The sequence below is a fragment of the Peromyscus eremicus genome, chromosome 10, assembly GCF_949786415.1.
Source record: "Peromyscus eremicus chromosome 10, PerEre_H2_v1, whole genome shotgun sequence".
Lineage (NCBI taxonomy): Eukaryota > Metazoa > Chordata > Mammalia > Rodentia > Cricetidae > Peromyscus > Peromyscus eremicus.
This window is the reverse complement of record NC_081426.1, coordinates 64,324,202-64,348,845: the sequence shown is the minus strand read 5'-3', so window position 1 is coordinate 64,348,845 and position 24,644 is coordinate 64,324,202. Positions and strand designations below refer to the sequence as shown.

General features: G+C 39.7%; 1 protein-coding gene across 1 annotated transcript in view; it reads left to right on the top strand.

The window, feature by feature from the left end:
- Nfxl1 (nuclear transcription factor, X-box binding like 1) overlaps positions 1-20,974 on the top strand; it is a 39,196-nt gene extending 18,222 nt beyond the window's left edge. Inside the window, 13 exon segments of the mRNA XM_059275967.1 lie at positions 69-159; positions 3,602-3,722; positions 3,939-4,098; positions 4,828-4,919; positions 8,196-8,217; positions 8,584-8,724; positions 10,704-10,870; positions 12,030-12,099; positions 16,164-16,182; positions 16,185-16,267; positions 18,130-18,216; positions 18,934-18,987; positions 19,988-20,974. Of these exon segments, the coding sequence (XP_059131950.1) occupies positions 69-159; positions 3,602-3,722; positions 3,939-4,098; positions 4,828-4,919; positions 8,196-8,217; positions 8,584-8,724; positions 10,704-10,870; positions 12,030-12,099; positions 16,164-16,182; positions 16,185-16,267; positions 18,130-18,216; positions 18,934-18,987; positions 19,988-20,161 (1,281 nt within the window). The 3' untranslated portion in view covers positions 20,162-20,974.
- Positions 20,975-24,644: the final 3,670 nt, after the last annotated feature.

The following is a 24,644-nucleotide window of genomic DNA, read 5'->3' as shown; positions in this document are numbered from 1 at the left end:
GTAAATGACTAGGACTCGTGCTGTGTATGGGGTTTCATGTTGCTCTCTATATATTGTTTTCTCTCTAGTGTTGCCCTGGAAACTGTCTACCTTGTGATCAAAATTGTGGACGAACTCTAGGATGTAGAAACCACAAGTGTCCGTCTGTTTGTCACAGAGGTAAAATGTCACAGTAGATGTTATATGATGTTTGTGTTTCGTTAGTTCTTTAGGGTCAGTAGAGAGCTTTCAGCTCATTATCTTATTTCCTAACACTCTGGAGAAAGGTAGGACAGTCACTATAGTCCCAGTTTTGAACAAGATGGTTAAAATTAAGTACCTTAGGGAAATGCCCAGGGAATGGTGTGTCAAAATTCAAATCCAAGTCTGATGGTAAGTTGTATCCTTTTTGTAACACTGTGATGGTTTTTCTTAACCTTCTCCATGGAGACTGGTTTTTTAAGGTATTCATAGATTTGATTGTAGTATGAATTTTATATATTTTTATGGATTTAGATGTAGTAAGGGTTATCCTGTGCCAGTGGTTGTGGGAGATTTAAGTCTCAGGATCTCCTATGCTTTTTGAGACCCTAAAAGTTTTTGTTAATATGTGAATTTTACCCATTTATGTTTGTTGTATTTGACATTAAAATAAAATAATCATTTTAAGTGGTTTATTTAAAATTATTTTATATAAAATATACTCTTTATACTTTGATACAAATAGCATGGTTTTTTATTTTTGGTAAGGAATTATGTTTTCTTTAGAAATGCTAATGAGGGTGTTATTGTTTTATATTATTGTAAATATCTTTAATGTCTAGCTTGTTAGTTAAAATTTAGCTGATTCACAAATCTGCTTCTGTAGTCAGTCAATTTTAATATTACTTCTATTTTAATATTACTTGTCACTATCTCCTAGAACATTCTAAACCTGTTAGACTTATAGACTCCCCAAATGAGTCTTGGGGCACCCCAGGGTTTCTGGATTACCCTTTAAAAATTGTGTCCTAGTTATGGTGACAATCTTGTCTACCAAGTGTTAAGTGCTGGTATTACATTAGTTAACAAAGTTGACGAAGTCTGTGCTCTTATGAGGCTAACTTTCCTACTCCCCTCCCCCTCAGTAGAAGATGGATAAATTAATATAGATGTAGGTAATGTCAAGCATTAAAAGAAAATGAGAGTAAAGCTAAAATTATGATAGCAGAGATGCTGTGTACTATTACTATTTTAGAAATTGTGAAGGAGGGGGCTCTGAAAAGGTGACATTTGAGAGCATTCACACCACCAGGAAATGAGGACAGTGCTCCAGGTAAAAAATGCAGTGATTGCAAAGTGCACACTGTTCAGAGGGACATAATGGGAGGATATGAGGCCAGAGAGATGGTGAGTTAAAGAATTGCTGGGGATGAGGTGGGGCTAGGAGATGGCTCAACAGTTATGTGTACTAGCTGCTATTCCAGTGCTCTGGGTTTGATTCTCAGCACCCACTTGGTGGCTCATACCATTTAACTGTGGTCTCTAGGGGACCTGACACCCTCTTTGGGCTTCCACAGGCAACAGGCATGAACATGGTGCACAGAAGAATTTCTGGGGGAAGAGAATGTGGATAGGGCCATGCAGGTTATTGCTCAAGTGATGGCTTTATGTGAGCAGCCTGACCACTGTGATGGTAAAGAAGGGAGTCAGTAGTGTACAGTTCTCTTTCCAGGAGGATAACTAGGCTACTTGGTTTTCACATGTGATTTTTGCCGTGGCATCTATAAATCAATCTGTATTGAATGCCCTCCTCATACCATCTGACAGAGAAAACAGCAGATTATAGATGAGTCTAACTCATGAGTATGTTTGTAAAAAATATTAAAATTTTAAGTGTCCTGTCATCCAGTTCTATACTTTTAGCTCTCTAAATCACAATGAGTTGGGTTTATTCTAACATTAGTAATCTAATAAGATTATTTATCCAGAACAGTTTATATAAAAAAGGAAAGGAGCATCTTTATCTGATAAAGGGGGTCTGTAGAAAGGCTGTGCAAGCTCACTCTTAGTGGAGAAGCCTTGGATGTATTTCTCCTGTCATTTGAAACAGATCATAAATGCTTCTTTATTCATATGTAAAAAATGGAATCTTAACCTAAATATATTTTTTTTTATCCCCAACATATTTGATGCTGAAATTCTTTAGAACAGTGACTCACAAACTAAGTAAGAGTGGCACATGGCCGTTGAATGATGGTCTTGAGATCTGTCATTGCACTCATTTCAGTTTTTCTAATGGCTTGGGATTTATTTGAAGAAATTAGGTAGCTGTTTGGTTTCCCAGTCTGGATTTTGCAGATTGCCTCTCTGGTATATTTGAATATGTTTCTTTATCCTCTACATTTTCCAGTAAATTATTTGGTTAGAGATTTGATCAGCTTCATGATTTGTATTTTTTTGTGACTTTCATTGTTGTGAAAGTGCTTACTCCCAAAGAATCTTCCATGCACCTAAAATGATTACTTAGAAGATGGTTGTCTCTCTCTGAGCCTTGGTTTAACTCAGTTCATAAGTGGAATCATTGTTTCACCTGTTTTTAGTTTTCTTTATAGTTAGAACTACACTGAAACTTGTAGGGAGAGAGCAACCCTTCACTGCACATTGGCAGGTGATAGATGAAAATCTGACACAGTTCATTTAAATTCAGGGTCATCTGTGTGTGCTTCTGTCATTATTGGAAGCTGCCCATTTGGCTGGTCACTATTCTTTGCATGCATGCTGCTTTTTAATTTTGAAATGATTATTGCTAAGACTTAGTTTGGCCTCCATACCAGTCTCTGTAACAAATTTTTTTGAACAGGGTGAAGATTGTTTAGGTAAATTATTTCTTACTATTTCAAGGTTAATTTTAAAAAAAAGTGTTGCTATAATTTTGTCATGACAAAAACTTCTTTGATAATTTCCACTCTGAGTTGTTGAGTGTGGATTAGAAACTGTTGTTGAGTACAGATATTGATATGATATGCTAAATGAAAGTGACTTAAATGTCCATACTAATTTGGAAAGTATACTATTCTTTTGGGAAGATCATAATGAAACCTGGTCATGTAGATGAGGATAACTTAGATCGCTTATTGTCAAGATTGAAATTTCACTGGATTATATTTAACTAAACACTGAAGGATAAAGTTTTCCCTGTGATGTGTTTTTCCGTTCATTTTCTCATTATTTGAATCAAATTGCTAATGCATTTTGTTTTTAGAGTAATTCTTTTTTAACTTCTAGAGTCATTACACCAGGCTATTTTCTATTAATTAATTTTTTTTTAACTAGGTTAACCACTTGGTAGTATTTCATTTGATCCTGATTTCTAGGAAACAATTGTATCCTCCTGATTTGAGCAGTAAAAATCAGTTTTTCCTATTTCCTCTGTAGATGTGGAATCAAATACTGAAGCACATAGCCTTTGTGTATAGCTTATTTTGCTTAATGTGCTAAGAATCGTTCATATTACTGCTGTTTTCTAATGGCAGCCTGTCCCGTTGTGCATTGAACAAATACCCTACGTTTATTGGTTAACTGTTGATGGGCATTTGGTAAGTCAGTCATTGTCTTTTAAAGTATTGAATTTTTTCCTCAGGCAGTTGCTATCCGTGCCCAGAAACTGTAGAAGTCAAGTGCAGCTGTGGTAACGCCAAGGTGACAGTGCCCTGTGGCCGAGAGCGGACCACAAAGCCACCCAAGTGCAAAGAGCTGTGCAGGTTGGTGCGAAGCTTTCCACAGCCTGCCATCTGATGTCTTAACATTTAAATTCATACCGTTTTTGATGGTACTCTAATTTTTTGTTGTTGTTGTTAATGTTTTCAAGCAATATTCATAGTATAGTCCTTTTCTATGATTTCGGAAGGTATAGAAATAATTATACTTTAGATGTCTTGTTCATCTGTCAAAAGTAACTTAAAAACTTTCTGATTTAGTCGACCACCAACATGTCATCATCCAAGTCAACAAAAACACCGCTGTCACTTTGGCCCGTGCCCACCATGTCATCAACCTTGCCAAAGAGTTTTGGAGAAGTGTGGGCATTCGTGTCCTGCTTCATGTCATGACCAGGCGTTGGTGAAGCAGATTGGCAGGGTAAGGACAGTGCTCAAGAGAGACTGCTTGGCTGTCGGTGGGCTGTCTCCAGTGGTTGTTTAGCAAGCAAAGACAAAGGTGTCTTTAGAGCCCTGAGTGCTCTTCTTGGACCTGGGGGTGAGGAAAAGAAGACTTGGTCTTCTGTCTTAGGAAAGTTGCAGAGGCTGGTGTGGTGCGCAGGGTGGGGCTTCCCCAGTACCCCCATGGCCCTGGGTCCATTCCCCAGTACCGGAAGGAAGACGGAGGGTGGTGACTAGTAAACATTGTAAATACAGTGTGATGATCATGATATTTCGATTGATTTGCCAGTTTCCCTTCAAATTTGGCTAGAGGTATAGATACTTCGTAATTTACATCATCATTTATTCAGTATTTATTGAGCCTTGGGTAGCTGATGGGCAGCATATGGGAGATTGCATTCAGTTGGTGGATACTGGAGTTTGTTTCTCATTTTGCTTTTGTCTTACAAGAGGTTAAGGAGGCTATGCTGCCTTAGTTCTAGCCTTTAAACTGACATCTGCCTCAGTTTTTAATATCGAATGTGTATGGAGAGGAATAATCTTTACAATGCAGATGGAATAAAATGTTTCAGTAAGCACATTTTGTTGAGCAGTTGGATGTAGTTCAGCCTGTGTGAGCAAAAGATCCATAAGAACTGCTTCCCTAGTTTCTTAGGAAGGCTGCCTGGGATAGCCCTTGTGACTATAATGTTTTGCGTTTTACTCTTAGCATCAGCCTGTAGGCCCGTGGGAACAGCCTGCCGAACCAGCATTTGTTCTTACTGCATTACCTTGTCCTCCGTGTCAAGTTCCTATTCCTGTGTAAGAACCGGAGTTTTAACCTGAAGTTAAATGTTTTTGACTTAGTATGAACTTCACCTTCTTCACTTTTTAAGTTTCATATTTCAGGTCTGACTCTCAAACTAGTCCCTGTGTTGTGTTCATTCTTTCTTACATATGGCCTTGTGTTGTAGTTCATTCTTCCTTACATATGTTTGCTGTGATGATAAACTTCCTATGCATGTCTCCGTTAGCTGGAGTGCACTGTCCTAGCTTTCCATAGCAACCGGTACCAACAGTTAGGAAAACACCGCCAAGAGGCTCGTTATTTGTTACTTTTCCTGGTGATTCCCGTGCTAAAGTGCAGTATTTCTGAGGACAGCTACGTTTAGATGGAAACTTGAAGGAGAGTGTGTGAAGGAAAGCTCCCTGGATGGACAGGGAATGATGGGGATTGAGTTTTCAGGAGTTGAACCTGGAAGAATGGAGAATCCAGTAATGTTTCATACTTTCAGCAGAGGTGTAGATTAGAGGAGAAAAGGAAACAGTCTGAGGAGCAGCAGAATATTAGAAAGGGGGCTGTTATCAACGACTAAGGTTCCAGATCAGCAATTGGTGTTGATCTATCAAAGACAGAAGTCTGCTTTTCTTCATTTCTAAAAGTCTCAGTTTTCTCCTGCCACTTCCCTTCTGCTGTGTCCTGGCACATAATCCGTTTGACTTGGTGCTGGATCCACTTTACTAGTGTGTAGTTTTTGAACAGGTTGGAGAGGTGCTTCAGTGACGAGCAGTTCTGCTCTCCAGAGGACCCACATGGCTGCTTACAACCATAGCTGTCCCTAACTCCACTTTTAAGGGAATCTAATGCCTCCTTCTGGCCTCTGTGGGCACCAGGAACACACACGGCAGACATGTGTATCTGCGAAACACCCATACTTATAATAATTAATAGGTATTTTTTAAATAAAGACTTTTTTAAAAAAATCTTAAATGTGGTAAACAAGCCTGTAATCCCAGCATTCAAGAGGCCAAGGCAGGAAGATTATCACAAGTTTAAGGCCAGCCTGGGCTATCTAGTGAGTTGAGTTCCAGGATAGCTTGGGTGAGAGGGTGACAAAGTGAATCTTGTTTTTAAAAAAAGAAAACAAAAAGAGAAAAAAAAAAAACTCAAAAATCCCCCAACAATTTTACAGTATTAGTAGTGAATATTAGCTTGTATTCTTACTTTTTTTTTTCTGGTTTTATAATCATGGACATATTAGAGTCACTGAAAAAGTTGGGATTACTTCTCTTAAAGGATTAGTGTGAATTCTTCAAATGTTTGTTAGAACTGAAGCTTCTCGTCCTGGGCTTTTCTGGGGTTGATTTGGTCTGTTCCAGAACATCACACACAGTGGTTGGGAGTCATGCAGTGTGAAGCCCTTTGATACTGGCCTTTTTTCTCTTAGTTTATGCATTGCGCTTCCACTTCAGTTTTTTTCATGGTTTGATACCTCACTTATCCCTGAATAACATTATTACACTGCCCGGACATCCTCTGGTTGACTTGTTTTTATTTTAATGTATTATTTTATTAATTCTTTGAGAATTTTATGCGCTGTATTTTGATGGCATTCTCCACCATCGCTTCCCAAGCTCTTACAAGATCCATCCCCACCTTCCCACCCACTCTCAACTTTGCACTCTTTATTTAGTTACTAACCCACTGAGTCCAATTTATGTTGACCACATACTCATGGGTGATCCCATCTATTTACCTAGTGAAGGGCATTTTAGTTGTTTTTAATAAAGAATAAAAGTACTACAGATGTTTATATGCAAATATTTGTGTACGTATAACTTTTTAGCTCATTTGGATAAAAACTTAGGAGTGTCACTGCTGGATTGTATGGTGAGTTTATGTTTAGCTGTTTAAAAAGCTGTAAAATTGGCTACCGACGTGGCCTACCAGTTTTCCTTCTCATCGGCATTAGTGATGGTCTTCCTGCTCTGCATGCCATTAGCATAGGGCGCTGTTGGCATGTTAGCCATTTCGTTAGGTGCATGGAGGTATTGCCTGTTCATTTACAGCTTCCTAATGACCTGATGCCAGGCGACTTTTCACATGTCTGTTCGGCATCTGTCAGTCTTTTGATAAGATTTATCCTTTGTTCAGGTCCTTGGCCCATTTTCTAGTTGAGTGCTTTGCTTTTTGTCTGTTGTTAAGCCTAAGAGTTCTAAGAGTTTCTATTGATTACCAGATAATGTTTTCTAAGTGTAGCTTATTATCTGTGTCTTGTTCTCTCCTGTAAAGTGTTCTTTGCTGACCAGACATTGCTAGTTTAGTAAATCAGAACTCACCTGTTTCCTTTTATGGGTCATGCTTTTGGCATTGTGTCTAAAAAGTAATCATGAAACCCAAGCTTATTTGGGTCTTATCCTGCGTTTTGTATTTAGGTCTGTGATCCATTTTGAGTTAATTGTGAATGGTGTACCGTCTGTCTTTTTGTAAATTTGTTCCAACACTACCATTTGTTGAAAAGAAATTCCTCCTGTAATTTGCCTTTTCTTTTGTCATGTATCAGGCAGTTTATGTGTATAGGCCTCTTTCTGGGCTCTTCACTCTAGTTCATGAATTTATCTTTCTGTTCCCTCATCAGCACCATATAGTCTGAACAATACAGCTTTGTAGTAAGTCTTGAGTCAGTGGATGTTAATCCTTCAGCAGTTTTTGGTTGGCTATTTCATGTCTGCTGGTTTTTTTCATATAGACTTTAGTAGGTCAGTTATTACAATTTTGTTTGTTTGGTTTGGCTTTTGAGCCAGGGTACCATGCAGCCCAGGTAGCCTTGACCTTGCTTTGTAGGAACTCACTATAGAGTTCAGACTGACTGTGGCCTTTCCTTGTACACTATTGAGTTCAGTGGTGTACTACCATGCTTCGCTTTGGGTGAGGTCTTGGAATTGTGTTGAATATTGATGAAATTGAGAAGTATATACCTTCCTGTTTTTAAACATGGTGTCTTTATTTAAACTCTAAAGTTTTCTCCTCAGCATCTTGTAGTTTTGTTTTATCATGTTATTCAGCTAGACAGTTAGATTGGTTTTATTTTTGTGTGTGCCAGTGTAAGTAAGTTTCGTGTCCCAGTTACTCACTGCTAGCCTTTTGCAAAGAACTGGCTAGTGTCTGTCAACTTTATATTCTGTTGCTACTGTAATTGGTTATTTCCATGTGTTTGTTTATTTTTTATTTAGTAAAAGCTAGTGTAGTTAGCATATTTGTTTCAGACACTCTTCTTAAAGAATCTATAATGTTTTCATTTTATTGTTTTCTTACAGGGAATGTCTGGGGAAGCATGAGGTGAGTAATCTTGAAGTTTAACTGGTAGTCTCCAACACTCTGTCCTAGAGTTGTTAGAAGTAACTTACTGCCTCAGTGTTACAAAGACTGCCCAGGGTTAGTAATTTAAAAATATATGCTGCTTTATGTGGGACTTAGCCTCTGTGTGTTCACTATGGAATCATAGTCAATTTCCCTTTCATTAATAGATGTTTACAGGAATGTCTTCGTAGGTGCTTAGTTTTGATAAAAATATTATTAGTGGGACCATGTTAGACCATCGTGAAAGTTGACCTCAGATGAGTCATTTTGCAAATACCAGTCCAGAAAGTTTTGTATAGACATGTGTCCTGTGCTAGTTGTCTGCTTCTTATTTTTATTTTTAAGGTGAGTCCTCAACCATGCCATGCTGTAGGACCCTATTCTTGCAAGAGGCTTTGTGGAAGAGTGTTGCGCTGTCAGAATCATACATGTATGAAAGAATGCCACAAAGTGACTGAAGTTGTTGGCAATAGTGGCAAAAATAAGGTAACATCCTTAGGATGGAAGCACTGATAATGACTGTCTCCTTGATACCACAAATATTTAAACTTTTTTCTTTTTCTTTTTTTTTGGAGCAATCTTTGTCTTGGGCTTGGAACTGGAACTCACCAAGTAGGCTCGACTAGCTATCCAGAGGATGCCCAGGGGTCTGCCTGTCTCTGCTTCCCCAACGGTGGGGTTCCAAGCATGGGCTACTGTGCCCAGCTTTTTATGTGGGTTCTAGGGATTGAACTCAAGGCCAGCCCAGTCTACATAGTGAGTTCCAGGCTAGCCACAGCTACATAATGAGACCCTAAAAACAAAAAAGAAACATTATTTATAGAAGAATGTTTTTTATAATTTGATATGTTTTTTTTTGAATTCTAAATACCAAAAATAGCTTAGTTTTTTTTTTTGAAAGAGATTTATTTTTTTAATTACGCCTTTGTGTATGTGTTTCTGTGTGTGGAAATGTGCATAAGTGTGTAGATGCCCACCAAATTCAAAAAGTGTTGAATCCGCTCGAGTTACACATGATTGTGAGCTGCCTAATGTGGGTGCTGGAAACTGGACTGGTCCTCTGGAAGAGCAGGAAGTGCTCTTACTACTGAGCTGCCTTTCTAGCCTCTGTCCACTTAGAAATCACTGATATAGTGTTACAGTCTTGACTTCATTTAGGATGTCAGTAAAAATTCTTAACCTTAAGTCTTAGTGTCTGTGTCTGTAGCTGTTTGAAAATAATATACTACAGTTAAAATCTTTAATCTTCTTTGATAGACTCTAACCCTAGTTATATAACTAATTGATTAGAGCAAAGTACATTGTTAAACTACAATGATGTACACTTATGAGTATAATGTAACTTTACATGTTAACAGTATATTGTTTCTGTAGTTCAGCGATGATAGTGTTTGTAGGGTTAGAATGTACTGATAGTGTTTTATTTGATGTTTCTTCTGTTAATGGTTATTTCTAGGAGGTAATGTACAGTTTTAGTAGGGATACTTTGAACAGTCAGATTCATTGTAAAGGTGAGGTGGATTGATTTTGTAGAATATTATTTTAAGGTGTTTAACTGTGTGAAGCTGTGTTACTGTGCCTGTCTAAAACACCTAATGGTCTAATGAAGAACTGAATGGCCAATAGCAAGGCATGAGAAAGGATAGGTGGGGCTGACAGGCAGAGAGAATATATAGAAGGAGAAATCTGGGAGGAGAGATCAAGGAACCAGAGAGAAAGAGGACACCAGGGGCCAGCCACTCAGCTACACAGCCAGTCACGGAGTAAGAGTAAGATACAGAGTAAGAGAACAGGAAAAGCCCAGAGGCAAAAGGTAGCCAAGACAATTTAAGTTAAAGCTGGAAATAAAAAAGCCAAGCTAAGGCCAGGCATTCATAAGTAATAAGAGTCTGTGTGTGATTTATTTGGGAGCTGGGTGGCAGGTCCTCTAAAGAAGAAAAAAACAAACAACAACAGATTGACTTGAAGTTCATAGGCATAAGAATTTGAATGATATGGGTCCTATTGACAATCTTGTTATTTTTATCTTGGTTGATTTTTAAGATTAGGAACAGTACCATTTTATTAATGGAATTTCTCTTTTTTGCATGTCATATTTGTGTAGAAGCCAGAGGTCAACATCAAACATCCTTCTCAGTCATTATTCATGTTGTCTTTTGAGACAGGGTATCTCACTGAACCTGGAACTTGCCAGTTGGCCAGACCAACTGATCAGCCAGCCCCAGGCTCCTCCTGTCTCTGCCAACCCTGTGCTGTTAGTACAGGGGCACGCCCCCACGCCTGGCTGACATGAGTGCTGGGACCATGCTGCAAGCACTGTACCTGCGGAACAGTCTCTCGAGCCCCTTAAATTCTACTTCTGGGGCTTGCAGAAGTGCTTTGTTCTAGTGGGGTGTCTACTGTGGGTGACCTTAATATGTGGAAATGTTAGATATTTTGGTGATTTATTTCCTTGTTATTTTCAGGCTGGCCAAGAGTGCCTTCAGTGTGAAGAAGGATGCTCTAGGCCACGGCCTCTGGGTTGTCCTCATCCGTGTGTTTTGCCCTGTCACTCTGAAGAATGCCCTCCTTGTGTTCAGATGCTTAAATTCAGATGTCACTGCAAGATCACATTCCTCTATGTGGAATGTCAGTAAGTAGATGGAAGAATCCTCTTGTTTTACTAAGATTGTTAAACGATGCCTCTGGGGGAACCCTGTGTAATATTTAGAAACCATCTTGTGTTGCTGAGACTGGAGGCTGAGCTCTTCAGCAGGGACTGAAGGAGGAGCTGCAGCCGCACCTTCAACGGCTCCGATGTCAGCCAGCCAAAGTCTGCTTCGTTCTGTTTGGGGCTTTCGTAGATTTGGCTAGGAAAAAGTTGTATCGCTGCTTTCAGAAGTTTACAATACTCCTATGATAGAGCATTTAAATGATGGTGTAAGCCTAGACATCTTTTGAATAGAAATTTGCCTTATTGATAGCTACTTAGGTGTGCTCTTTGATTTATATTGTCAAAAGGTAGATCTCTTTGTTATTAAAAAAAAGTCTTATTATTGCATTTATCGTAGTATCTGCTTTGTTTTATTTTACTTACCTAAAACATGTACATTATATAGAGGGAAAAAATTGCCGTTGTCTTCTTGATAGACTAAAATAATTTACCACGTGTAGCTGCCATTTTTACTTTAGACTTGTGAAAATCAGAGGTTTGTGGGAATGTCTTCAAACTAGTTTCCAACTCCCTTGGAAGTTTCCATCTGTTTGTCAGCATTTTCTAACTTTTTCATACAATAACAACTCCTGGTTAATTTTGGAACTGCTTGGAAATCACTGACTTGATGTTTTTCATGTTTATTTTTGTAATAGTTTTTCAAAGTAGTTGCATATAATTTTTAGAAATCTAATTTTTCTGTTGTTCTTGAGTGTTTACTTTCTCTTAGAATTTTTTATTATTTGTGTGTGTGTGTGTGTGTGTGTGTGTGTGTGTTCATGCACATACACACTTCTGCATACCATGACAATGTGTGGAGGTCAGAGGACATTTAAGGAGTCATTTCTCTTCTCTTCCTTTAAGTGGGTTCTTCAGATTGAACTGGGTTGTCAGGCTTGTATAGCAAGTGCCTTTCCCTGCTGAGGCATCTCTCCAGCCCTCATGGTACCTTGAGTTGAGGATAATTGTTATGGACAGAATTTAAATGTTCTGTGAAAAAATGAATTAAGATACTTTTATGGGTATGCTTGAACACTTAGAAAACATATGAAGAAATAGACTTTTGTTTGAATGTCATCAAAATTTTTCCTATTTTTAGAAAAATAACCACAGCTGATATAAATGAAAAGAACCTCCTCAGTTGTTGCAAAAACCAGTGCCCCAAAGAGGTAAGCTGTAGTTGGTAATTGGGTTCCTTGGACATTGCTCCTCTGGGTTCTCCTTGTTGGCTACCTCAGTTCAGGTCCTTTCTAGGCCCACTGTAAATGTGCTGTCTGAAAATGCTTAGGGTGGATGCACATCTCTGTTGACTTGGGCTGTCTTAGTTTGAGTTTCTATTGCTGGGGCCACTACAACTCTTAAAAAGGAAAACATTTAATTGTGGCTCTCTTACAGTTCAGAGTCCATTATATCATAGTGGTGGAACATGGCATTGTGTAGGCAGATGTGGTGCTGGAGAAGTAGCTTGAGAGTCCTCTGTCTTGTAGGCAACAGGAAGTGGTCTGAGATGCTGGGTGGTATCTTGAGCATATATGAGACCTTTAAAGCCTGCCTCCACAGTGACATACTTCTTCCAAGAAGACTACACCCAGTTCAAAAAGGCCACACCTCCCAATAGTGCCATTCCCTTTGGGGGACCATTTTATTTCAAATCACCACAGGGGTTTAGGACTAGAAGTGACTTTATTTTTTTTAAAAGAGAACAGTTTTAAAGCTAGCTTTTAAATTGTACTGCAGAAAGTACTGACTCAGGGCTTACTGTCTAAAATAGGATTCAAAATATAGATTAAAACTGTGAGCCACAGGCAGTTAGATAATAGATTATTAAAAACAAAACCAAGAAGGTACACAAAACCATGTGTACACATGTATGTGTTTGATTTTTTTAAAAGTGAAGTATCACATAGGTCTCGTATAATATAAGAAGAGAACAGGAAACACTGAGTATGAAGGGACATGGAAGCGCTGAATGAATGTAGGTGATGAGCAGGGATTATGAGTGAGGACATGAAGCTACTTGTTTTTCTAGTTCTGATTCTGTCTTGAGATTTTTGTTGGTTGGTTTGTTACGGTGGTGGATAAACCCATAGAATATATAAAATTTAATGTGAAGCTTCACAGCTTCCCTTTTGAATGCTAATTCTGTTCATAAGTCCATTAAGTTGTATAGACTTTGGGTATGGTTTTTAAAATAACATTTTAAAAATACAGTGAAATGCCACATGTACATAGCGTATATTTATGATAGGAAGTCAATATTTTATAATTCTACCCTCATTAAAAAAAAAAAGGCATTTGCTGGTGTCTCAAAAGTCTGTCAAAGTCTGGTACTGAATGCAGTTCTTTCTCTCTATTCTAAACGTTACCACCACTTACTGTAACATTTTTAAAAATTTTTACTGGGGTGCAGGGGGTGCTTGTGTGCCAGGGTGCATGTGTGTGGGAGTCGGAGAACAGCTCTGAGGTGTGGGTCTCCTCAACCTGTAGGTAGGTTCTGGAGATGGACTGAGATTGTCAGGCCTGGTCAGCAAGTCTGAGCAGTTTGACCTGCTGAGCCATGTCACTGCCCTTAGGTCTTGCTGCGGGCGTGTGTAGCTGTGAAAACTTTGTCTACTATTTAAAAGCAGATACTTTTGTGATTGTGTTTGTTATGTTTGTCCATCTCTTCTGTCATATGAGTGCTCTGTTGTGGATAAATATTTGGATTATTTCCAGTTTGGGTTCTTAACAAGCACACTTGTGCCGGCTAGTCTTATGTCAACTTGACACACAACTAGAGTGATCTGAAAGGAAGGAACGTCGATTGAGAAAATGCCTCCATAAGAGCTAGCTGTGAGGCATTTCTTAACTAGTGATTGATGGGGGAGGGCCCTGCCCGTTATAGGTGGTGCTATCCCTGGGCTGGTGGTCCTGGGGTTCTATAAGAAAGCAGGCTGAACAAGCCTTGGGGAGCAAGTCAGTAAGCAGCACCCCTCCATGGCCTCTGCATCAGCTCCTGTCTCCGGGCTCGTGCCCTGCTTGAGTTCTTGTCCTGGCTTCTTGTGATGATGGACTGTGATGTGGAAGCTTAAGCTGTGTAAACCCTTTCCTCCCAGCTTGCTTTTCGGTCATGGTGGTCGTTGAGACAGTAGAAACCCTGACTGAGACAGCCCTGCTATGAGCACTTGCTGTTGTGTCTGCGCAGGTTCCTGTAGGCACATACAAGTGGTCCAGGTCGGCCCGGGCGGGGGTGGCGCACGCCTTTAATCCCAACACTCAGGAGGCAGAGGCAGGCAGATCTCTGTGAGTTTGAGGCCAGCCTGGGCTACAGAGCTACACAGAGAAACCCTGTCTTGAAACCCCCCCCCCCCCAAAAAAAAAAAAGTTTCAATTCCTTGCTTACAGGGAATGTTTAATTTCAACCCTAATAAATCATATTGAATAATTTACTTCCAAAACAGTTGTACCAATTTATTGCCAGTGAAGTTTTCAATTATGGAAAATTATCAGGTTTTTCAGCTTTCGTTATGTGAAAGTCTATTGTTTCCCATGCTTGCCAATACTTGGTATTAGCAATTACTTTTTTTTTTTTTTTTTTTTGATATCTTAAGAATTTACTCCTGATCAGTAGTGAGTGAGTGAGTGTCTCTTCAGGATTGTGGCATCACTTTTGCCTTTGGGTGTTTGGTAGACATCCAGCACAGTGTACTAGTGAACAAGTTTCACTTCCAGTTGTAAGCTGCAGAACTGCTTTGGAGTAGCTTATGGGAAAAGATAGTTTAGATAGATAGATAGATAGATAGATAGATAGATAGATAGATAGATAGATAGATAGATAATAAATAGATAGGTAGATGATAGATAGGTAGATGATAGATAGATAAATAGATAATAGATAGATAGATAGGTAGATAATAGATATAGAGAACATCTTAGGGAGGACATTGGGCATTGGTATACACAATCTGAAGGGAATGCCGTCTAGCTAGGCATTCAGCAGGCAGGTTTTGTGTCACCTGAAGGAGTTGGTCTCTACAGTGAGACGTCTGTTCGCCTCCTCTCCTTGACTGCTTCATCTTGGGACTAGGGACTTATCTTGACATAGGTAGCTACAGACAGAAGGCAGGAAGCCGGAGCAGCCAGTGCGGCCATGGCTATGATATCAACTCTTGATGTGGAGACTGAGACTATTAAAAATTTCTAATGAACAGTTTACATAAATCGTTGTAAAAGAAATAGGGGAACTGGTAGGTCCCTAGTTGATGACTTCTAGCGGTTCTTACTGGGGGAGGCGCGAGCACTCTAGACTGTTATGTGAGATGGCAAGGGCAGATGAAGGATTTGAGGAAGATGTGCATCGTTTGTGGTCAGAAGACCCAGCCAGAGAAAGAGACTTTCGTGCTCTCAGTGGAGTGCTGGAAAGTCTGGGACTTTTAGTATCAGGAAGACGTGACGTAGGGCCAGAGCTTTCCACTCTTCATTGACCTCCAGTGCACTGGTGGGATAGAGAAGGAACGAGTGAAGGACCACACTGGAGTCCTGATTCATTCCTTCATTGGTTTCGTATGCCTTTATCCCCTTTTCCCTTTAGAATCATTGATTTCAAAATGAAGTACAAGATTTGAATCGAGGAGAAACAGTCTTTCATGGGAAGACTTTCAGGATAGAAAGATAGTAAATAATTCAGGATAATTAAACTCAAACATCGTGGCACTTACTGAGGTGTCTTGACTATCTAAATAATAGGTGCCAATGTAGTGTCAAGGACAAATGCTTTAGAGTGAAAGGCTAAGCAATTGTGATAGTGACATCTTCCTTTCTCATGGAACAGCAGTATAAGGAAAAGGTGGTATTCCTGTGCTCCATGTGTTCCCTGGCCTCTGGCCTCTGTCACACATGGCTTTCTTTATTGCTCCAGGGTTTGTCATTTCCAGGACTCTGTGCTTTGAGACAGCACACATCACTTGTACTTGGCTTACCTTCCATTGGATTAGTCACCTGGCTGTAGGGTGACAGTGTGACATTTACACTTGAAGTGGAGCTTGAGAATACTAAAATTTTCTAATAAAAATAATTTGTGTATATAATTATAATAATAATCTGTCTAAAAGAGAAAAAAAGTTGAAGGATCACTTTATTCATTATTCTGTATGAATTGGCACTGTGTGGTGGGTCTGTTAAAACAACCATTAGGAGAAAGGCAAGGAAGAGTATGACCAAAATGCAAATGACCAATTGCTTCTTTTAATTTTAGCTTCCCTGTGGCCATAGATGCAAGAGATGTGTCATCCTGGTGAATGTCCCTCTAACTGTAACCAGAAGGTAAAACTTAGATGCCCTTGTAAAAGAATAAAACGGGTAAGTATTTTAAAGGATGGAATGAATTCCTGTTTGCCTTGCTTTGTGTGAGGGTAGTTTTTTGGCTTTAATTTTAAGGTTTTATTTCTATAAATACTCATTTTAAAAATGGGCATTGGCAGTCGAATTTTCGTAACTTAACAGAGGAGAGACGGTTTTCTGTTGCTCAAACTCAGTGCCCTTTGGCATAGTACTGTTGTGTTCCAAACTGAAGTCTGAACAAGGTGCTGGTGAGCGGTAGGTTGAGTTTCTGTTGGCTCACGCTCAGTGCCCTTGGGCATAGTACTGTTGTGTTCCAAACTGAAGTCTGAGCAAGGTGCTGGTGAGCGGTAGATTGAGTTCCTGGATTAGGAAATGGTCTGGGATTCGGCTTGTTGTTCTTTGTCTATGAAGGCTTTTATTTGCTATCAGTATTTTCCTTTCAAAATAATTCCTTGAAAAGACTTTATAGTCACAGCCTCATAAAATAGTACTCAAACCTGGAAAAGAAACTTGTAAGATAAAAACAATTACTGGAAGACTAATAGGTGAAAGTTTAGTGACCAGAAAGATCATTCTACTAGAGTTAAGGCTGGTGGTGGTGGTGGTGGTGCACGCCTTTAATCCGAGCGCTCGGGAGGCAGAGGCAGGCGAGTCTCTGACTTGGAGGCCAGCCTGGTCTACAGAGTGAGTTCCAGGACAGAGAATTTTTTTACTCAGTTCTCAGTTGACTTCAAATATGCAGGCTGAGACTCCTTAAAGACTTTTTAAATTTGAATTGATTTTTTTTATTTGACTTGACTTACCATGCTGCAGTTATAGTTGTATCATGTTATATTATGTGCTTGTGGTGATTTCTCGAGCAAATTGTTTTCTCTTTGCATTAATTCTTTATTACTCCATGCAGCAGATACTTAAGTTTTTATGTGGCTCTTGCATTTGCTTTATTTTTATAAGTTTTCACTATGCTTTTTTATAGTAGGTAAATTCACTAAATTTATATTTAGTTTGACGACATTTACACGAAAATATTTGCTGAACTATTTTTAATGGGATGTCTCTTCAGTTTTCTGAGATCTCAAGTCTTGTCCAAGTGTAGTTTCCTACTCATTAGTACTTGGGTAGTGAAGAATTTTCATAGAGACTTAAAGATGGTTATGTGTAACTCTTGAGGAAAGCGCCAGACTCTGTTGGGCCAGCAGCACTAAATGTGTGTGTGTGTTAGTGAGGTGGCGTGGAGCACGGTGGAGGCCTTGGCTTGTCACTGCCCTACTCCCTCTAGTGCACAGTCTTCATAGGTGGTTGATAATGCTTCCCGGACAGCGGACAGGTGGAACATTTCTTATCCCAGAAAGCTCTGTTGGACGTTACTGCTCTAGAACATTCTAGAACATTTCCTAGAATCTTTGGAAGAATAACAAAAAGCAATAAATATAAAGGATAGAAATAAAATTCAGCTGAGTTGATAGAGGCATATAGTAAATTATTAAGTTGATTATTTTAATTTTATAGTTTTTATTATTTTAATTAAATAAAGTAGGGGACCCCTTTATTTTGGCTCAGTGGGTAAGAGGGTATATTGCTCTTGAATGGTTCCCCATGTCAGATCCCACACAACATCCTGAAACTCCAGCTCCAGGGGTTTCTGTGCCCTCTTCTGGCCTCTGAGTACTGCATTCTTGTGCATTTACCCCCAGTCAGAAAAAAGAGAGAAAATAATGTTTTAAACAGAGAGAAAATAAAGGAGTAATCATTTGAACCAAGATACATAGTGTTTAGAGAATGTAACATGTTTATAACCTTCAGCTGTTGGGTAAACTTTGCTGGTATACAGTTGTGATTTGAAAGAAAAATTGACTAAATTTTTCGATTTCTATTTGTAGGAATTGCCGTGCAATAAAATACGTGAAAATCGGGTTTCAGTGGAATGTGATGCAACGTGCAAGGAAATGAAGCAGAAAGCGTCTGAGGTGATGTGGATAGATTTGTTAATGACGTGCTGATGACCTCTGCTCTTTGCTCTTACTGAATCCACTCGTGTTTATGTTACAAAGGGCCCCTTGTATGGGCCTCATGCTTATGTTACAAAGGGCTCTCATTTAGTGCATTTGCTCTGGCCCATAGCCACTTGTTTTAATGATACTACTAGCCTCCTGAAAATGTGGCTAAAATAATACAAATGTAAGATTTGGGGATGGTTTGTAGTTTGAGATGTCTTCAGTGTTGATTCTGCCTGCCAAACCAACCAGTCCACAAATCATTGGTTTTGTTGATTCAAACAAAGTCTTGCCTTCCAGACAGGCATTTGAAAGAAATGATCAGTTTCTACTCTAGGAAAATGTGGCACTAATAATTGATTTTAGATTCTTATTATAGTAATTTAAGAGGAAAAGTTAAAAGTGTTTTAGTTATAGAGTCTTAATGGCTTGAATTATGATCTAATCTCATATAGCTAGTAAGAGGAAATGTTTATGTAAATTATAACAATTATAACATAAATTATATTCACTACCCTGAATCTATTAGATGAAATCTTGGTAAAACTTCCCAGTATAATATTTACATTTCTTAATAGGCTTTCCAATGTAAGGCTACCAAAAGTTGCTTTGGATTAGTAGAGCCTGAGTGGGAAGATGGCAGAGATCTGCAGATATCTAGTTGTTAATTTTCCCTTTAAATGTAACTAGATTAAAGAAGCAGAAGCCAACGCCGCTCTGGAAGAAGAGAAACGACGACATCAGGTACCTCAGTGACGGGCACACTCATCTCTTCCATAGTTGTCCAGCCTGTAGCAAGGGTGGCCTGGGCTGACGCAGTGCAGCCCAGCATCGAGTTTGTTCTGTATTGCAAAATCCGCTTGAAATAATTCTGATTTGTCTTGCTGAAAAATGCCATTTTATATTAAATGAAACCCACTGATAGATGGCCTTTAGGTGTAGCTTATGACTACAGTAATGAGTACGTTAATGAAGATTCACATTTTCTTCAGTTAAACTGTGTGTAGATAGAACATGTTTACTTACTGGTCATCATTGTTTAGGCAGTTACTGTGTCCTGTGGTGCATTATATTGTCGTTGTATGGGAACTTAGTGGGTGCTTGCCAGGACAAGAAAAGCCGGTATTTGACAAGGACTGACACCCAGGCTGTCTTCTTTTACAATCAGTTTTCAGTTCTTCCTAAAATAATCATGTGCATTAAAGTGTGAAGCATTTTCCTCCTAAAGAATTTTAACTGTATCTTTAAAAAGAGGGGGAAAGTATTTGATAAAGAACAGAATCTAGTTGAGACAACTTTTTTTTCTTACTCATTTGGATTTTTGTGGTGTCAGTCACTGATCTTATTTCCTGCATTATAAAAAGGCTAAAATTATGTATGGAGTATCTCTGCATTTTCAGGAATGTGCTCTTGAGGTATAAAATGGTGTTAGATTAAAAAAGCTGTTGTCTGCATTTTAGAATCCTTTTGATTCAATCAGTTGCATGCTTAATATCAAAGACAGGCTTGCAGTCTGGTGAATCACTTTATTGGCATTCAATTCTGTTTACTAACTAAACTAACATTTGTTGAATACAGTCAGTAGTAGATGAGAGGGGTTTTGTTGTTGTTTAAATCAAATTAATATATTTATTATACTTTTACTATCAACACCTTTCTCAAATTGTTTAATTTTCATTTCAGTAGAAAGTTGCAAATCCGTGTATTTTTTGAGTTTAATACAAGTGAAACTGCTTTGCTTTAGGCTGAACTGGAAGCTTTTGAAAACAGACTGAAGGGGCGCCGAAAGAAGAACAAGAAGAGAGATGAAGTGGCAGTGGAGCTGTCTCTTTGGCAGAAGTACAAGGCCTACCTCCTCCCAGTGTTTGGAGTCATGGTGGCAGGGCTTGTGTGGTACATTGCCCATGGTCTGGATTAGCGAGTCTTTCGTCTTTTGATATACCTCAGACTGGAGTTAGGGAGATGTTCAGTTTAAGACAGTAGAAGACGTGCACTGTAGAACATGATACACGTTCCATTTTTCCGTGTCTTTGTCTGGCTGTAGTTAGGACAGATAGTTAGCTTTACCTGAATTAGAACAGTTAACCAGGGGCAGTGAAATACTGTAAAGTCAGAGCTTAGCTGGTGGCATTATATGTCCTTCCTTCTGATTTTTTCCATGTTCAGTACTTGCTGTTTTGTGAATCCGATAAAACGAGCCATATGTGCAGCAATGGGGATATTTCTCTGGTCATTGACTGGGTTCTTTTCCTGATCATGTAACTTTGTACTTTTTTAAAGAATCTTAAACTCTAACACGAGGCTTTATAATTAGATTCCAGATTAGTTTATCAGAGAGGAATTTTATTGGTCATTGAAGCAAATTTTACACTGTATTCCTCAGAAAATATAAACAAATGCCAGATTAGGTTCTTTATTGGAGGCTGTTTTTGTGCAAGAAACTGAAGTTGGCATGTTTTGTAAAACTTGTATGTATCTTTTTATGAAAATAATAAAGGAAAACTAATATTTCTAAGCATTATGTGCTAAGCACAGGGCTTGTGAGCTTTATGTACTTGATTTCATTTCTCTTTGCCGCCATTCTTGATATATTGTAGCTGGGAATAATCAATTTTATGAAATCAAACTGATAGAGAAATAATCAGTAAGCCAAATTACATAGATTTGTAAGTCATTTAAAGTAGTTTTGCTATTTAATTTTTATAATTTCATTAAAAAATTTTGTACCAAATTTGTGATAAAGAATATTTATTATTATTTAAAATACTCAGGAGCTCCTAGTTTTAGGTTAGACAGTTAGTATTGATGTCTCAATCTTTAGCAATATTGAAGAAAAAGAACACAGTAATACTGGTAATATTAGGAGTGATAGTGTATATTTTAACATCACTCCAAAGGAAGATTGTATAGTTTGCATAAGATAGCAAGCAAGTAGACTCAGAAAATGAGTGGGATTTCATGTGATAAGTGGTGTTAAAAATAATAAATGGGGCTGGAGAGATGGTCAAAGTTAAGAGCATTGTCTGTTCCTCCAGAGGACTTGGGTTTGGTTTCTTAGCACCCACACAGGGCTCACAACAGATTCATTCTCCAGTGCATGGGAATCTGATGTCCTCTTCCAGCAGAAAAAGCACATCCACAAAACAAAAATAATCTCTATACACCAAACAAAATAAGACGAGAAATAGTATAGAAAATGATAGAAGGGTGGAAGGCTCTAGTGTTAGACCCCAAAATCTTGGGTCTCAAGTGGGTGCCCCAAGAACCCACACTCTGGTCCAGTTGATGCAATAGCAAGAGGTGTTTATTGATGCGGCTGTACAGTCGGGCAAACTCTGCTCCAAAGAGCAAGAGTCGCATCACACCACAGTCACATAGGTACTTTTAAAGGAAAAACCCATAAAAGCCATAAGATTACAATTCCCATACAATTTCATTTCACAAGATCACTGTCTGATCACAGAGTGGGTATAGTCAGGTCCGCATGCACATTCTTCCAGAAACCTCAAGGGGGGTATTAGGGCAGGAGTGGAGTTTACACAAAGGTCACAGTGGTCCTTCCTGGAACACTTGGAACTATCCCAGTCACAGTTGAGCACATCTCTTAACAGAAATCTTTTTATGTTGTTACATTGTTGCAGGGGTGATTGAATAATGGCTGAGTCAGGTTGCCCTTGGAACTAGTTTTCTTTTTAGTTCCTTATTCTCCTGGGGCTTTGGGGGTGTAAGCCTGAAGGGTTAGGGCCTTTCACTAGTTCATTCAGGAGAGACAGAGGTTTGAACTGTGACCTTGTCTGGAGACTGAGGGGAAAGCAGTAAATGCAGTCACTAAATTTGGGACTTGATGCATTTGGCACAGCTGAAGATCGGAAAGAAGGGCTGAGAAATGAGACATTAAGTTAAATGTAAATTGAGAGGAGGCAGTACTCTAGGCCAGTTCTGGTGGGGGAAAGACTATGCTAAGGGTTTGGGTTTTCTTCTAGTTGGAGTGGACAGCATTGAACAGTTTTAAGCAAGGAAGAGACTTGGTTTTTGCAATTGTTGGCTGCTGTGAGGACTGAAGACTGCTAGGGGTGATTCGGGGTGGGGCTTGGGGAATGAAGGACAATGGAGGACACCGTCAGGAAGTGGTCCAGGCTTCAAGCACCGGGGATTGTGATTCAGTTACGTGGGACTCCAGTGACTGGGGGTTGTGATTCAGGTACGTGGGACTCCAGTGACTGGGATTGTGATTCAGTTACGTGGGACTCCAGTGACTGGGATTGTGATTCAGTTACGTGGGACTCCAGTGACTGGGATTGTGATTCAGTTACGTGGGACTCCAGTGACTGGGATTGTGATTCATTTACGTGGGACTCCAGTGACTGGGATTGTGATTCAGGTACGTGGGACTCCAGTGACTGGGATTGTGATTCAGTTACGTGGGACTCCAGTGACTGGGATTGTGATTCAGTTACGTGGGACTCCAGTGACTGGGATTGTGATTCAGTTACGTGGGACTCCAGTGACTGGGATTGTGATTCAGGTACGTGGGACTCCAGTGACTGGGATTGTGATTCATTTACGTGGGACTCCAGTGACTGGGGATTGTGATTCAGTTACGTGGGACTCCAGTGACTGGGATTGTGATTCAGGTACGTGGAACTCCAGTGACTGGGATTGTGATTCAGGTACGTGGAACTCCAGTGACTGGGATTGTGATTCAGGTACGTGGGACTCCAGTGACTGGGATTGTGATTCAGGTACGTGGAACTCCAGTGACTGGGATTGTGATTCAGGTACGTGGGACTCCAGTGACTGGGATTGTGATTCAGTTACATGGGACTCCAGTGACTGGGATTGTGATTCAGTTACGTGGGACTCCAGTGACTGGGGGTTGTGATTCAGTTACATGGGACTCCAGTGACTGGGGATTGTGATTCAGGTACGTGGGACTCCAGTGACTGGGATTGTGATTCAGTTACATGGGACTCCAGTGACTGGGGATTGTGATTCAGGTACATGGGACTCCAGTGACTGGGATTGTGATTAAGTTACATGGGACTCCAGTGACTGGGATTGTGATTCAGGTACATGGGACTCCAGTGACTGGGATTGTGATTCAGTTACATGGGACTCCAGTGACTGGGATTGTGATTAAGTTACATGGGACTCCAGTGACTGGGGGTTGTGATTCAGGTACGTGGGACTCCAGTGACTGGGATTGTGATTCAGGTACATGGGACTCCAGTGACTGGGGATTGTGATTCAGGTACATGGGACTCCAGTGACTGGGATTGTGATTTAGTTAAGTGGGACTCCAGTGACTGGGGATTGTGATTTAGGTACGTGGGACTCCAGTGACTGGGGATTGTGATTCAGTTACATGGGACTCCAGTGACTGGGATTGTGATTCAGATACATGGGACTCCAGTGACTGGGATTGTGATTCAGGTACATGGGACTCCAGTGACTGGGGATTGTGATTCAGGTACATGGGACTCCAGTGACTGGGATTGTGATTTAGTTAAGTGGGACTCCAGTGACTGGGGATTGTGATTTAGGTACGTGGGACTCCAGTGACTGGGATTGTGATTTAGGTACGTGGGACTCCAGTGACTGGGATTGTGATTCAGATACATGGGACTCCAGTGACTGGGATTGTGATTCAGATACATGGGACTCCAGTGACTGGGATTGTGATTCAGTTACGTGGTACTCCAGTGATAGACCTGACGATGCTGCTAAAGTTTCTGTCCGAGGAGAGTTCGGGAAATGCAAGGAGGAAGTGAATACCTCAGGTCAAGGTGAAGTTACCTTTTGTCTAAATTCCCTGAAGTAGAAGGCTGCCCTTTTGATTGTAGTGTGAGACAGCAAAAGGAGGAAAGAGAAAGTCAACCAGTAGTCCCCAGGAATTGCAGAGGTAAAATTGTTCATCTTATTCTCCTACTTTGACCTCGTGACATTAACACAATGTAAAAGTGGTAAGTTTTATGTTTATTAAAATTTGTGGAGTGTTTATATTGAAATTTTTGAGATTTTTTTTTGTTCTCAGCTTAAAACAGCTCCAGCACACAGTATTTGAATTTTCATTGCTTTTATGTCACATCAGAATGAAGCTTAATATCAAATCGGAGCCATTGTCGCTATTGGCAAAGGAACTTCATTGAGGCACAACACTGAATGTGTTTGCTTTTTGTAAAGTTCTTCATTCCTGAGTTTTGGGGCTTTTTTCTTTTTCTTTTTTGGTTTTTGAGACAGGGTTTCTCTGTGTAAAAGCCCTGGATGTCCTGGAACTCACTCTGTGGACTAGACTGGCTTCGAACTCACAGAGATCCACCTGCCTCTGCCTCCTGACATAGAGTGCTTAAAAAACATAAATGTCGCTGAGTGGCTCAGTCTCCTACCTTTAAGACTTCTCT